We start from the raw sequence: 15373 nt of genomic DNA, 5'->3' as shown, positions 1-15373 counted from the left end.
TCATACAGAATAGAATGCAGCCGTCTAGTCCTAAACAGGAGACCGCATGTGTTTATTATACAATGCATAATGCCTGTTTCATAGAGGAATGTGTCCGTTCCATCTCCATGTTTCACATTCACATATCTCGAATGTGCTTTAGAATTGATTGATAAATTCAGAGCCAAGCATAGTAAGCTTTAACTCAGAGGTGCCGCAGTTTTTATTTATTTATTTATACAAAGTTCAGGCACAGAACTTATCAATCAACCCTCCCATATTGGACTGCAAGCCTTCCACCCCTGAGGTCAATGTAAATATTATTCATATCTCATACTGGAATGTACCCTCATATGTGCAGGGTGTTTAAATAAACACATAGGAGAATGTTTATTATTCATTTTGGAATGCAGCCTTCAACCTCTCCAATTTCTCCAACGAAACACATAGACTCTTAAAATAGGAATGCGTCCTGTTTCTTACACGAGCAGGAGTCTGTACTTTACGTTGGAATGTATCCTCAAGCTTGTGTGAACAAAGCAGCAACAGGAGACGGGATTCTCAACTTAATGTTGGAACGCAGCCTCCAATTTCTCCTGTTATCTCCAGTTTGGCCTGGTGATTTTAACTGAGTCCCTGGACTGAGCTGATTTGTCTGAGAGGTTGCTGCTGTCCATCTGTCTGAGGGCTTTAGGGGACACCGGTGAGTTATGAAGTGGGGAACGAGGAGGAGCCCTGATGCTTTGAGTCCTCCTTAAGGGGAACCAGGAAGATGATGAAGGTGGGTGTAAATGATCTGAAGATTTGGAGGTGACTGTGGCTCTCAGCGAGCCAGTTCGTGTGAGCAGGGAGGAGTTAGAGAGGGAGGCATTGGGGGCGGTTTTAGGGGAGGTGTCAGAGCCACCATGGGATGAATGAGGAGAAGGAGCAGGAGGAGCCAGGGTGGCGTGGGTCCATCTGAAGGAAGAAGAGGCTGTGTTACGGGCGAAACCAGGAAGCGGAGATGTTGCAGAGGTAGTAGATTTGTGCAAAGGAGTTACTGGGGCGCTGACGCTTCCTCCTCCTCTTGCTTCTCCTCTTCCTGGGACGCTTCCTTCTACCATCCCAGCTTGAGCAAGTGCCCGGAGCGTGGAGCGGCACATCTTCTCCTCTGGCTGTGGTTTGGGTTTTGCTGAGGGTTTCCGGATCGACGGCTTCCTCTGCAAGTCCTTGATCTGCTCCCGGGCAGATCCCTGGACACCTGATACCTTTGGATCTTTGGGTTCCTTTGGATCCTGATTTTTTTGGAAGCTGGGGCGTCGGGAGGAAGGGGCAGTTGCCGATTTCTCTCTCCGTCGGAGGGAGGTATCGTTGGGGTTGGCCATATTCAGACTCTTGGGTGCTGCAATGTTGGACGAGCTCAGATGGTGGCCAGGAGGTTTCTCAGGATGTTTGCTCTGGGATGCAGCCCTTCGGCTGGGCCTGGAGATGGGCACGACCCTCCTCATGCTCTGGTTCTCTGAGCTGGTGAGGGTGCGGATGGGTTTAGATTTGGAGGCAGCAGGTGCATTTGTGGGTGTGGATTTGATCCCACTGGATCGGTTCTTAGAGGAAGGAAGGGTCTTTGAGGACGGCTTAGATAAGGTTGCCAGTTCTCTCTTCTGTTGTGTTTTGTCATTGTTTGCATGACGAGAAGCAATCTCATCTCTACTCTTGTCCTCTGCCAATTCCCTCTTCTCATTGGTGGAGCACTCTGCATCTATCTCCTTATTGGCTGATTCTTTTGCGTCATTAGAGGCATTAGTGGTGAAGGCAGGTGATTCCAACGCAGGCTCTGCTGGCAATCCACTAGTGAAAGACGCGGGAAGTGGTGGGTCATCAAAGCGCGAAACAGGCACCGGTTGGCTGCTAATGGGTATTGGCACTTGCTTTTCATTGGCTAGCCGAGGCTCTGAAGGCATGTGATTGGCTGGTAAAGAGAAATTTTGCTCATTGCTCTCATGATTGTCACGCCTACACTGACCCTCCTCCATTTGTGCATGTGTGTTATTGGCGAGTGCAAGCTCACCTGCTGCCTCACACACACCTGTCACACACCATACAATGACCTTCTGCTGTTGCCCTTCCTCTTCCTCTCTCTGAGAAGATAAGGAGTTTGTCTCTGACATTTGAGTGTCAGATTTCCTAGCATTCCCCACATTGACAGGATCTTGAGGCTCTCGAAATCTGGGTTTGTCCACTCCCTGTTCTTCCACGTCGGTGATTATGATGTCATCTTTACAACTTCCCTGGCGATTGCTTTTGTGATGCAGGTCGCCGTGGAGATGCTCTTCATTGTGGCTGTTAACTTTTTCGAAAGCCTTCAGCTCTGGAACGAGCATACACTTCTCTAAAGCCACTGACATCTTGTGGGTGCTGGTTGAGCTGGGATTTGATTTGCCCTGGCTGCAGGTGATTGGATGGTCTGGAAGCGTTCCAAAGGGGAGGGGATCACTGCTGTTGTTGTGATGGGATTGCGTCACTTGCTGGTTTAAATCAGAGGTAGGTTTGACTGTAACGTTACTGATTGGCTCTACGATGTTTACTCGAGTCTGTGTGTGCGTAGTGTCACGCCTGAGGTAAGTTGTGGTTGTATGGTGGGATTCTTTGTTTTCTGGAATCCCAGGGGTCTCGGGAGGGGAAGAGGGGGTCTGTGGCACCGGCCTATCCAGTCCTGGCTGATGGTTTTGGTGGAACCCGTGCATTGTGAAGCCCTGATTTGGGAGCCGGGTCAGATGTGGACTTCTCAGCGCAGGTTCAGACGAGGTGGACGGCAAAGGTTTCCACGCCTCGCCGTCTCCTCTTTGAGGGGGGTCGAGGGTTGTCATCCCCAGCATCGAGCTCAGTTCACGCTCGGCAGTGATGGAAGGTGAGCCGGATGGAGACACCCTGGAGCGCCGTAAGCTCCCAGAACGCCCCAGAGGACTGTGGGGGAGGGGCGAGCGGGAGCGGGGTTTAGGTGACAGGAGCTCCAACAGCAGCCCGGCCTCGTCAGACCGCGACACGGCGGCGTCCATGTCTGCCTCACTGTTGCAGCGAAACCCAAAGGCTCTGCCAACCTACAAGAACATCACAGCGGATATTCATTAATGGCAGACATGTGTGTGTGTGTGTGTGTGTGTGTGTGTGTGTGTGTGTGTAAGTCCCACCCTCTCCCCGCCAGCCCAGGAGTGTCGTTTCTGCTCCTCCAGCTCCCGTAACCTCCGGCAACGGGCCGCCTCCTTCTGCTGCCTCTCCACATTCTCCTTGAGAGAGAGAACGAGACAGAGACAAAAAGGGAGAGAGAGAGAGAGACGGAGAGAAAGAGCGAGAGACAGAGAGGGAGAGAGAGAGAGAGAGAGAGCGAGAAAGATAGATAGAGAGAGGGAGAGAGAGAGAGTGAGAGGGGGAGAGAGAGAGAGAAACAGAGATGGAGAGCGCGAGAGTGAGAGAGGGAAAGAGAGAGAGAGTCGGCTCATTACAACACCACCACTTTGTTTGAACACCAGGTGGCAGTAGCTGCTAATATTACTTTTAGTCGTGTTTACAGAGTGGTTGTTAAGTTGAGTGTGTGTGTGTGTGTGTACCTTGACAGCAGCACTGAACCTGGAGCAGAAGGTGTTATAGATGTTGAAGCAGTCGTCCAGCCTGAACGTCTCTCTGTCCTCACAGAAGAAGTCTATCAGTTCGCTGCCTTCCTTTTTCAGCTGCTGACGACTGAGGCGAATACAGCACAGAGACGAGGTCGCCGACTAACACACACACACAGAACAACACACAAATTCACAACAAAGCACACACGTGAGCTACTACTATACTAGTATTGCTGCTTATAAACTTCCTTTACTATTCTATTACTTGTGTGTGTGTGTGTGTGTGTGTGTATTAGACCTGCAGGAAGCTGTCCAGTTGCTGCAGCAGCTCTGTGTCTCTCTGGACGCTCTCCTCTAATGAGCGAGTGCGAGACGTCAGCAAGTGCAGATCAGCATCCAGTGTTTCCAAGGAGATCCTACACACACATACACATGAAAACACACAATGCAATCTGTAATCTACTCATTTAAAGGGGAAGTAAATCTGTTTGACTGCTTTTTACAAGACGTCACAAGAGGGCGCTGTTCTTCAAGAGATGGTTGAAAAATCAATGTTTTATTTCCTCAGGGAAGAAGAGGAAGAGGAGGAGGAGGAGGGATGACAGGAGTCAAAGGTGATCTGACCTGGCTGCAGCCTCGATGTGTTTCAGCTTCACAGGAAACTCCAACAACTTGTCGTCCTTCTTCTGCGCTTCCTGAAGGACACGCGGGGAGAAGTTTCATTATCATCCATCCACCCTTTAGCTCAAAGCTAGAGGGCTGAGGTGGAAAATACACACACACACACACACACACACACACACACACACACACACACACACACACACACACACACACACACACTCACTAACCAGAGCCACAAAGTGCAGCAGGTTCATGCCCGGCTTGTTTGCCTTGGTGTCGGCCAGAGACAGGAGGGATGACAGCTTGAAGCCCACTGCGTTCCCTGCATATCCTCCCTGCAACACACACACACAAACACACACACCCACACACACACACACACACACACACACACACACACACACACAGACATGAGCACACAAGGGAATGACAACTCTTCCGATGACACAGGTTTTCATGTAGATATACATTTAGATACAAGTTTTCTCGACAACATAACATGATGAATCCACTCCATCTCTCCATCCCCCATCTTTTCCCGCTCTCCTGAGTCTGCCGTTTCTCTTTGTTCTTTCTCTCTCTCTCACTTACAGCGTTTAGGATGTTTCCGGCCTGCAGCACGAGGTGGAGAACAGCATGGAGCTCCTCACAACTCATCAACTCTGAGAGTGAGAGAGAGAGAGAGAGAGAGAGAGAGAGAGAGAGAGTGAGAGAGAGTGAGTCATCACATTAACAAAAAAACATCTTCACTTCCATATGTGTGTGTGTGAGACATCATAGTGTACACATGTGAAGCAGTAGTTAATATTCATGTAGTTAACAGCTTCACACACACGCCACCAAAAATAGTCAAGGTGTGTGTGTGTGTGTGTGTGAGACAGGAAAGTGTGAGAACTGTGCAGTAGAAGCAGCTGCTGTCAATTGCAATTAAAAATGGAGTCACAGAGGGAAGGAATAGGATGTCACTAAGGAGGAAAGAAGGCAGGGAGGAAGGAAAGAAAGACAGAAGGAAAGGAGGAAAGAGGAGGAAGGAAGACAAGGAGTGTTTACCTTTGGTGGCAGACAGCAGGATTCCGATGTGTCGCTTCATGACATCACACGCCGCGGGAAACTCCTCCTTCAGCAGCATGGACTCAATACGGACAGAGTAACTACAGAGAGGTCAGAGGTCACATAAGGTCACACACAACACCACCGTGGCCCTGAAATGATCAAAAGGAAGGCAAACAATGTGACCTCTGACCTGGGAAGCTGAGTCAGCAGGTACATGAAGGAATCAGCGAGTGAGAGCTTAGTGGTGTCTCCTCGGTACGACTTCAGCTTCTTCACCTGAGAGACAGGAAACCCATTAAAGACACACATCTGTACGTGTGTGTGTGTGTGTGTGTGTAGAGGCGTGCGTGTGTGTGCGTGAGTCTCACCTCTTCCTGCTCTGGCAGCATCTTCAGCAGCTCCCTCAGAGGCTCCGCCCCGTACGGCTCGCTGTTGCCACAGCGGACGTCGCCCACGATGGCCTCGTTGGACCTGAGGGGGGAAGAAGAAGATGTTTGTCTCACCATCTCTCTCTCTCTCCCTCTCTCTCTCTCTCTCTCTCTCTCTCTCTCTCTCTCTCTCACTCTCCATCCCTTTCTCTCGCCCCCTCGCCTGTATATCTCGCAGCGTGTTTGGTAAGCAGTTTGTCTGGATGCGTGTGTATTGATAGGGTCAATACCATGGGAGCAAACTCGGGACAAGTTGTGATTGACGCGTGTTGCAAAATCAAGCACGGCGAAAACGTGCAGCTCCCTTCCCTGTTGAGCTCCAGACCGGAGCGTGGAAACGAAAACCTCGCCAAGCGTGGAAACGTAAAAACGTTGGGAAAACAGCACATTGTTCCACACTTAAAAATCACAAGGATATGACGCCGTTTTAACGAGTGAGACGTCTCATCAACACGCCACCATTGCCAAGTCTGTTTACCCATAATACCCTACGATGAGGGCAAGGAGACACATCACGCCATCAGACTGTGACCCATCAGACCTCTCTGTTCTCTGGGATTTAAACCTCTGACCCCCACACCATACACACCAACCTGTCGTTTGTATTTTCCATCATGAACTCAGATATTTGGAGCATTAAGCTGGAAAAGTTGTAAAAACTTGTAAAAAAAGTAGGGAAAAGGGCGATGTGTGGTGTTAACATACGAATTTGCAAAGTTAACTCTTTTAGGTTTTAGGTTTTTCACTTTTTAGGTACTATTTTTTTATCTAGTAGCAATAGTAGCTAGCTTTATCTTTAGCTTGTTTTCTGTACTGTGCTAATACAAAGTTGTATTAGTTTTCTATTTACAGTATGTGGGTGTGTATATGCTTTGTGTAGAGCATTGTGAGACCGAAGTGTGTGTGTGTGTGTGTGTGTGTGTGTGGTCAGTCACAAGACAAGGCATTACCTCCTGAACTGTTTGAGGAAAATCCCAATGTTCATCCCTCTCTTTGAGTCCAGGATGGAGACCTGGAGAGAGAGAGACAGAGGGGTGGGTGACGGGCTGAAAATCGCATGAACACACACTCACACACGCTCACACACACCTCCTCTTTGGTTTCCCTGAACGAGCTCCTTGCTTTGCCCCCCCTGGTGGACGGGATCTCGGTGTTTGTTTGACCGAACAGCTCCTCGATGGTCTCCACATCGATCTGATACTGCTGCTCTACTCGACCCCGAGTCCACAGGTTGGCCCGCCCCTTCACCTGACACACACACACACACACACACACACACACACACACACACACAAACACACACAGGTACAGGTGTGATGTAACTGAGTACATTTACTCATGCACTATACTTGTAACTTGTGTGTGGTTGTGTAATTCTACCTGTTCCTCTGGGATTGTTTTCCAGAAGAAACTCCTGACCCTCTTCTTCTTCCTCAGGCCACCCGGGGGGTCGCCCAGCCCTGGAAACAGCGGCAGAGGAAGAGGAGGAGGTGGAGGAGGAGGAGGTGGGGGAGGTGGCGGTGGCGGTGGTGGAGGAGGGGCAGAGCTTCTCATCCCGTTGCCCTGGACGAACATTGAGGGAGAAGCAGGACGAGTTTGCGAGTCGGACACGCCCTCCTCCAGAAAGCCATCTCTCTCATTGGCCGGGGAGACGCTGCCCATGACGTGCATCCCCGCGGCTGATTGGACGAGAGCAGCGAGAGGAGGTCGGCGAGTCGATCACCGTAGTGACGGGTTGTCATGGCAGGGGCAGAGGCGCCGAGTGTAGCACTGGTGTGTCATGGTCATCCTGGGGTCAAGGGTCACATTGAGAGGAGGATGCTGAGGAGAGAACGATGATGTTTAGAACTGGGTACGTTACATTTATTGCGTGTAAGTGAAAGAATTTGCGTAACATGAAGCACTGACAGAGACTTATGACTCGGAAAAATCCTGTTGGCACGGCGACATGCATCACCACTTCATTTGTATTTGATGTGCATGTATTGGCTAATGCAACATTTCTGATGTTGCGTAATCTTACTTAAACATTTGCTTGCCACGTGCCGGTATTGACTCGCCTTGTCTTCTCCACTGAAGGCTGGCATGTGTGTGTATCGCTGTGCCAACAAACAGGCTGCAGGTTGGACTTTTGCATGATGTTTCTACACACTCTGATTGTGTTTTCACTGGCTATAAGAACATTTCACCGTTAAGTTCAGGCCTGTCATGCAATAAGAACTGCAGATAATCCCTGAGCTGGTGAATTATTTAATACTCACACACACACACACACACACACACACACACACACACACACACACACACACACACACACACACACACACACACACACACACACAGTACATATACACAGTCCCCGAATCTTTGCACATCCCGATGATGAATTAAAGATGTGTGTGTGGGTCGTGTGTCTGTAAGTGTGTAAGTGCATAACTTTACATCTATGTTTGATCGCCGGAATTTGTTCCATCAATCTTCTAACCTGGTGGTACTAATAAACCTGCCCCGTCCAGTGAATGAGTGAGTGAGTGTGTGTGTGTGTGTGTGTGTGTGTGTGTGTGTGTAGCTATGGTGGGTTCCTGCAGTGATAGGGGGAAATCTACGGTAGCTGTAAGATTAATGCGGTTTCATCTTCTGTTGAAGAGAGAGCATCACACACAACAATTTGATCAATTTGATGCTGCCTTGCTGATGGGTAGAGAAAGGGATTTGTGCAACATGATTTCTGAGAGAGAGAGAGAGAGAGAGAGAGAGAGACAGAGAGAGAGAGAGGGTGAGAGCGGGTGAGAGCGAGAGAGAGAATGTGTGTGTTTTAGATGCCAGGGCTGCCGCTGCCATGTGCTACCGTGGCAACTGGTCAGATCGCTGGTGATCGTCGTGGTAACACACCGGGTTACTAACAATGACAGTTTGTTTACTTGGCAGACGACAAAATCTGGGTCACGGTGTGTGTCGGTGTGTGTGTGTGTGACTAGCTGGTCAGACTCAGTCACTCTCTCCACCCGTCCTTTTGTTGTCGTCTGATGAATTTTTTCTTCTCTCCCTCTCTCTCTCTCTCTCTCTCTCCTCCCTTCATCTTCAAAGGCTCAGAAACAAAAGATGAGTCACTCGCTCGCTCACTCACTCTCAGTAATTTTTGGGGACCATGGCGGCGATGACATCATCCAATCACACAAACCCCCAAAGTACTGAAATAGCTCTGGAGGGATCTCCCTGCTGAACTAGGAGAACAGCAGCTTCTCCTCTTCACAGGAAAGTGTACTCATTCAGAAAAGTGTCTCTGATTGGATGGACAGAGGGATCAAAGTGTGTGTGTGTGTGTGTGTGAGAGAGAGATCTGACTGCACACTTGTTAGTTAGCTTTTCTCAGCCGACCCAATTATGATCCCTCCATACATCCATCTCAGCCTTTGCTCCACATTCCTACACTGACCTCAATACACAGAGAGAGAGTGAGAGAGAGAGAGAGAGAGAGAGAGAGAGAGAGAGAGAGAGAGAGAGAGAGAGAGAGAGAGGTGACAGTATGTGACAGAATGGTGGACAAGAGAGAGTGAAGAAGTAACTGACAGTGAAATATCTCTCTCCTCTGCTTCCTCTTCCTCCCTCTGTTCTATCCTGCTCTTCCTCGTCTCACCAGCCTTTTAACTCTTTGGAATCTTAACCCCCCTGCCAATCAATCATGCCACGTCACATTATCCCTCTATAGACACCAAGGTGTTAAAAAAATGTAATTTGCACCTGAAGAGGTTTTTCATTCACTCTTTCTGTCAATCCATCACAGAGGCTTTAAGAGGACATCCATTATCATATCAATGTCATCATCTTTAAAATAGGTCTGCCTATCTGTAATCCTTTGTTTCATTTTGGATTTTGATAAATTACAAGATCAGCTGGAGGCCTGATGTTCTCCTCTTCATTGTGCCAATGGAGAGTGATTAGTTACTTATTAGTTATTGATAGATTTGGACCACTCTGCCGTTTGGAATCAATTTGCCTTCCTAATTAATGTACTGACAGTGTGACGGATCAGATTTACAGCTGTTGTGTACTTGCAGAAACATTTATTTTCTACATGTAATATGCTTCATTATTGGTATGAAACCAAGTAATCAATTCTTTAAAAATGTGTCCAAAATATTCTTATGTTATAATTTAATATTGTCAAGTAAACTGAGTTGGAATTTGTATATGGAAGGCGTGATTGTAGTACAATTCCTATAATGATTACCATGGCAACATCATGAGGCTTGATCTAAGGAGGAGCCAAAATGGCCGCCAGTGAAAGTTCAAAACGTAGAAACACACACACACACGCACACACACCACTTCAAACCTGTTTGAGAAATAATGCACTGACAAATATTGACAGTACAAATTCATTTGACCTCACCTCTCACGCACGGACACACACACCCCGAGGACAACAGAGGACAGACACACACACACACGCAGCTGTAATGACTCATACTGTGTGACAGGATATTAATTAAACAAAAGTCATGTGTGAGTGATGTAATCTGGAGGTTTCCATGCTCTCTCCGCAGCACAGGTGGCTTTGAAAGACATGGAGCAGGAAAAGGTTACAGCAGCCTGTCTCTTTAATTCACTGCTATCCATACTGTCAGTCACACTTATGCTTTTTCCAAGATGTGGGAATTCATTTCAGGACAAAGGTTTCCAGTTTCTGCAGTGACTTGCAAAGGATAATAAATGTCTCAGTCATGTCAATTAAATCCCAAAGCGAGGAAAGACGTGGATCCAAAATGTGGGGGAATAAATGCCGTTTGCTGAATGTTTCTGCTGAGGGAAAACGGACAAAGTGTGCAGCGGGAAAAGCAGCAGGATTCTCTCTAATCCCTGATAATCACTGAGGTTTGGTTCAGAAAGTTTCCAGCCTCAGACGACTGACTGTGGACAGAGGCACGCACATCCCAACATCAGTCCATGTGTTGTAAATGAAGATACAACGTGTCTGTGTGATGCAGAAATATCAACAAGTACAGCACCTTTAAAAAGCCTTCAAAGCCTGGGCCCTGTTTCTGCATAACAACAACAATCCTCCTGAGAGGTTAAGATTGTTTATGGCTTACATCCTCCTCCTCTTACTCATCATCATCATCATCAATTTAGCATCAAACTGTGCTGTTGAGGCCCCTGGCAGCAACGTGGTGATGCTGGTATTTGCACTATGAAAGGATAAGGGGGCTGTTATTCTTTTCCACAACCTACATAAACCATAGAAGAAGTCTGGAAACAAATGTGTTTTCACCCCTATGTGAAAACGTAAACAAAGCCTTGCTTGTTGGTAGAGTCGACCAGTCAGATTGTTAAGTGATGCTGGACTGCGCATTGGATTGTTGAGGTTTTAAAGGTGGGACCCGATCCTCTGCAGCCTTTGTTTTCCCATGACACACAGGTTAGCAGAGGCGCTAGATTCACTTTATGAGAGAAAAAACTGCAGACAGCAACGCATGAGTCTGAGGCGCTTTATAAAGATTTTTCCTCTCTTGACATTTCTGTTGGTTTACAGGCTGGCTGGCTGTTGCTCTGTAGTCTGATAGATGAGCTCACACATTTTCTCCGGCGCTGACAGATCTCCCGACGCCTCTATTTGAGGATTACAGCGGCAAGCCGGCTCAATTTAACAAACCACACAGTCGCTCTGCATATATGAACTCAGATTGGAGTCACGCTGATGACAGGGGATGAAGCGAAGCTGCGACAAATCAGGATCTGCCCAAAAGTGAACCAGACACAACCTAGTAACACCACCGAGTCCTACTTGAAGCTACCCCAGAAACTACCAGAACTGTTGGGGAACTATCCTGGAAACGGTCTAAGAAACAAGCAAAAAAATGACCCAGAATTACAGAAACCATTAGGGACCACAAATCATCCAAAACCTAAAACTCTGTAACAACCCAGAAACCAAATACTAATCAGAAAATACAAGTACTTGGACCCTACAAATAGAGTCCACAGAGAGTAAAGCAAATCTCTGAATTGTGCAGAAATTATTGCAGAAAGTGCACACGAAAAACTACGAAATTGTTCTGAAACTTTTCAGGGCCCTGGAACATCTTTTGAACACAACGGTACGCACCATCACCATGGAAACCACAGTTAATTCCCTGAAGAGCAGAAAGCCTTGTCCTTATTTACCGGACAAACAACCGTAAACGCACGTGTCCCTTTTCTCTCTCGCTCTCTGTGTGTATGTGTGTGTGTGTGTGTTGTAAGGATAAGGTGGTGTGGGGTTCACTGCGGACCCCCCACATTGACAGGATAAACATTACAATTGTCTTTCAGATAGAATTAGCATAGACAGCACATCAAGTTTTGGCTTACTTTTCGCTTCCATTTGGCCAAAACGAGTGAAGTCGTTCAAAAAGAAGAAAATCTCAACTAAATCTCTTTTCACGGCTCGGCTGAGTGAGCGATTAGTCTTTTCTTGGAGTTTACTGCTTGGTTTTATGGTCGGAGAGGTTATTGAGCAAAGCCAACAGCTGGCTGAGCATCGTTTTGTCTGGGGGGTTGCCATGGAGACAGAAAGAGACAGACATATGGACAGAGAGACAGACAGTATCAGTTCCTGTTTCTAAATGCCAGCCTGTGCGCGTGTTCACTGGAGCTCCAGGAGGATCGGAGGGTCAGACCTTCAGCAAGTACTGTAGCCTGGATACAGTCAGCTGGGATGTCTGGGGGGAGAACAAGCAGGGGGACTCAACCACACACACACACACGCACACAGCTCTCCTGCTGGGAAAACCTCCACTGTGAACTAAAATAAGCATCAAAAGCGTGAAACATTCCACATTTGTTAACAAGAGCTATGTGATTAGCTAATTAGTTAACTCACGTTTTAATGTTTTAGCTACAACGCAAAGGTGGTTTGGGTCAGATTAGCTAATGGTTAGCTAGACGTTTTGCAGGTCAGACAGTTGGGTTCAGGTTTGCTAATGACCTAGGTTATTCAGCATTTTGGCTAGCCAACAGTACAGTTAGGCTATCATGGGACACCAAAGAAGCTCATTTAGCTATTTGATTTTTTCTTCTTTGCTAATAGTTACCCTGATGAAACTGTTTGGTTTGGCGTTGGCCTATAAGTATACTTAGCTATAGTACTACAACTGTTAGCTAATGTTAATGAGTTTATGTACACCCTTTTTCAGCTTTCTCGATCCAATCAATGAATATTAGATACCAGTAGAAAAAGTGAAATGAATGTGCAGTTTGGTGGAATGATTCTGTACAGAGAGAACAAGTATGGCACCTGGCTTACAGTAGTCCCCACTGTTTCTAACAAAAGGTTGCGGATTCAAATCACCAGCAGCTGTTCTTCTGCTGAAGTGCCCTCAAGCAATACTCCCTCACTCAGACATTGTCTCACTTGAGTACAAAGAAGACCAGTCATGTCAAATGTTTGACACATAATATACTTTTCAGTGAATAAAAACACTTAGAATAGTTTGCACATGTTTCCAGAAGTGTTATCATTTTGTCAGAACTGTCTGAGAGCTTCAGGTAAGAAAAACAAATGAGTTCCGTGTGTTTGTAGTTGTGTGTGTTGACGTGTGCAGGAAGGGTTTCAACGGCCTGAAGCCTGAAAACCTGTTCAAAACTGTAACAATATATTTCATACATATGTGTATCTGTAGGTGCTTTTACCTTTGAATTCATGCAGCTGCACTTTATTTTCTGCACTGCATCTATTTTCATGAAGAAGAACTGTCCAAGCCTATAGACTCCAAATTCAGAGGGGTACTATACAAATTAGTTTAAAAATTAAATGACTGGTTAGTCAATTAATTGCACAGCAACAGGATCAATGAGTGCAATTTTGGTCAAAGTTTCTTGATTTGATGTTTCATAAATGTACTTAACGGTGATTAATGGTAAGGTTTCATAATTATTTTTCACACACTGTAAAATTAGAGGTTCTTTAATTAATTAAAACAATCAGCAGATGTGTAAATCACAAGAATTACCCCAAAGTGAAGGAAGATTATAAACAATGCAAAGCCAAAGACAACTGCAGGACACTATAGGACTGTAACACTGAGGGTACTATGGGAGGAAAGGTCAAAGCAGAGCAGAGTACCACTATACTGTTGCTGGTACTACTATGGTAAGCTAATCTATATATTAGATACACACAGTATATCAGCTCCAGAGTGAGAATAAGCCGTAAACTGAGTACCATAGATACATTTTAAGTCTATATATGATTATTAGTCTTTATTAACTAGCTTATATATATCGTAGGAATATTATAGAGATACCACTGCAGAAATACTGTATGAATAATAGAGTGAAAAAATACATTAGAAAGAGGATAACATGGCAATATTATACCACAGGAAAGAGCATCTGAATGTACATGGACACAAAGTAAGTCCAGAAAGAAATATTGGATACGTGCATGAATCATTGTGCGGGTAAAAATAAAGTCAGACAAATAAAGATGAAGCCAGTGCATCGTCCTATTGAGTACCATAAACACGACTTTGTTCACTATACAGGGATATTGTAGCAGTTGTAAAGAAAATGTAAATGTAAGAATGGTACAGAGAAAGCACAGCACATTGAATTAAAGCCCTAAAGTTTGTAAGGGCTTATTACTGAGTGGAAGTCACAGGAATAACACTATAATATACACAATATGCACTATGATTTATGGGAAAACAGCAGGCTTGACAAAGTGCCAGCAGCGTTCCAGTGACTTCATACACTGCGCGGTGCGTTTCACTGAACCGGAGTGAGTCACCGGAGATCGAACATGGAGGAGGAATGTGCCGTACACTTACCGGGGAGAGACAGCAGAAGAAGCGGGGGACGCTCCGGTGCAGAAGTCCCGTTTGAAAAAGAAATGGAATTTCCTTGCAAAACAACGCGTACCGTTCCGGATCCAAAAGAACGCCGCGCGCGCTGTGCACTGTGCAGCCGCCTGACACCGGCTATGAGCGCGTGCGTGCGCGTGCAAGAGAGAGAGGGAGAGAGAGAGACAGAGAGAGAGAGAGAGAGGAAGGGGGAGAGGTAGCCTTGGCGTGCGCATGCGTGATCACTCAGGTGGAAAGAAAGCGCTTTATCCTGTACACGCCCACCTGTCAGGATGCCATACACACACACACACACACACAAACACACACACACACACACACACACAGGCATATACAGTTTGTCAATATTACATTAAAGTGTTGGGCAAGGACCGGGTGTAAAATTAACAACGATCGACTATACTGTGTGTGTACGTGCGTGTGTGTCCATGACAGATAAGGGCCTCTGCCAGCCCCTCCCTTGGCATCAACATACTGAAAGGCTTCCCTGCTCTCTCTCTCTCTCTAGCACACACACCTTCTTGTCCATTGCTTGTGTCTGTTAGTGTTGCTCAGTATTCCTTTTCTTAGAAAAGACCAAGGGGTAGCAAAGTGTGTGTGTGTGTGTGTGTGTGTGTTGTGTTAGAGTTGCCCTGTAGTGAGAAACTCATTCATCGCTGTAGAGATGTTTGGGAAAATGAGCCTGGATACAAGAGAAACACAGACACGCAGACACGCACACACACACACACACACACACACACGGAATCAGTTGCGAGTTGTTGCCTGGTGAATAATTGCCTCCATTTAAAGTAAATCAGCCCAAGAGAACCACAAACAGACCAAACTTACCATGTAAAACATCAGTGTCCTCTTC

General features: G+C 46.5%; 1 protein-coding gene across 2 annotated transcripts; it reads right to left on the bottom strand.

Annotated features, from left to right (window-relative positions):
• Positions 1-486: 486 nt before the first annotated feature.
• On the bottom strand, positions 487-14629 carry LOC143013942 (uncharacterized). 2 transcript variants are annotated; one of them, XM_076167671.1, is made up of 14 exons: positions 14485-14629; positions 7055-7495; positions 6764-6922; positions 6625-6686; positions 5615-5717; positions 5437-5522; positions 5244-5344; positions 4785-4855; positions 4421-4528; positions 4194-4264; positions 3868-3985; positions 3564-3728; positions 3147-3242; positions 487-3056 (listed from the first exon to the last, which is right to left on the bottom strand). In XM_076167671.1, the coding sequence occupies exons 2-14, from the start codon at positions 7343-7345 to the stop codon at positions 579-581; spliced, it is 3909 nt and encodes a 1302-aa protein (XP_076023786.1). In that variant the 5' UTR covers positions 7346-7495; positions 14485-14629; the 3' UTR covers positions 487-578. The 2 variants fall into 2 exon arrangements, with proteins under 2 accessions (XP_076023786.1, XP_076023788.1); XM_076167673.1 differs by having other exon boundaries at positions 7055-7463.
• Positions 14630-15373: the final 744 nt, after the last annotated feature.

The sequence above is a fragment of the Genypterus blacodes genome, unplaced genomic scaffold (genome assembly GCF_046128005.1).
Source record: "Genypterus blacodes isolate CSIRO-AG114 ecotype Tasmania unplaced genomic scaffold, CSIRO-AGI_Gbla_v1 ptg000168l_1, whole genome shotgun sequence".
Taxonomy (NCBI): Eukaryota; Metazoa; Chordata; class Actinopteri; order Ophidiiformes; family Ophidiidae; genus Genypterus; species Genypterus blacodes.
This window is presented reverse-complemented; position numbering and strand designations above follow the sequence as displayed.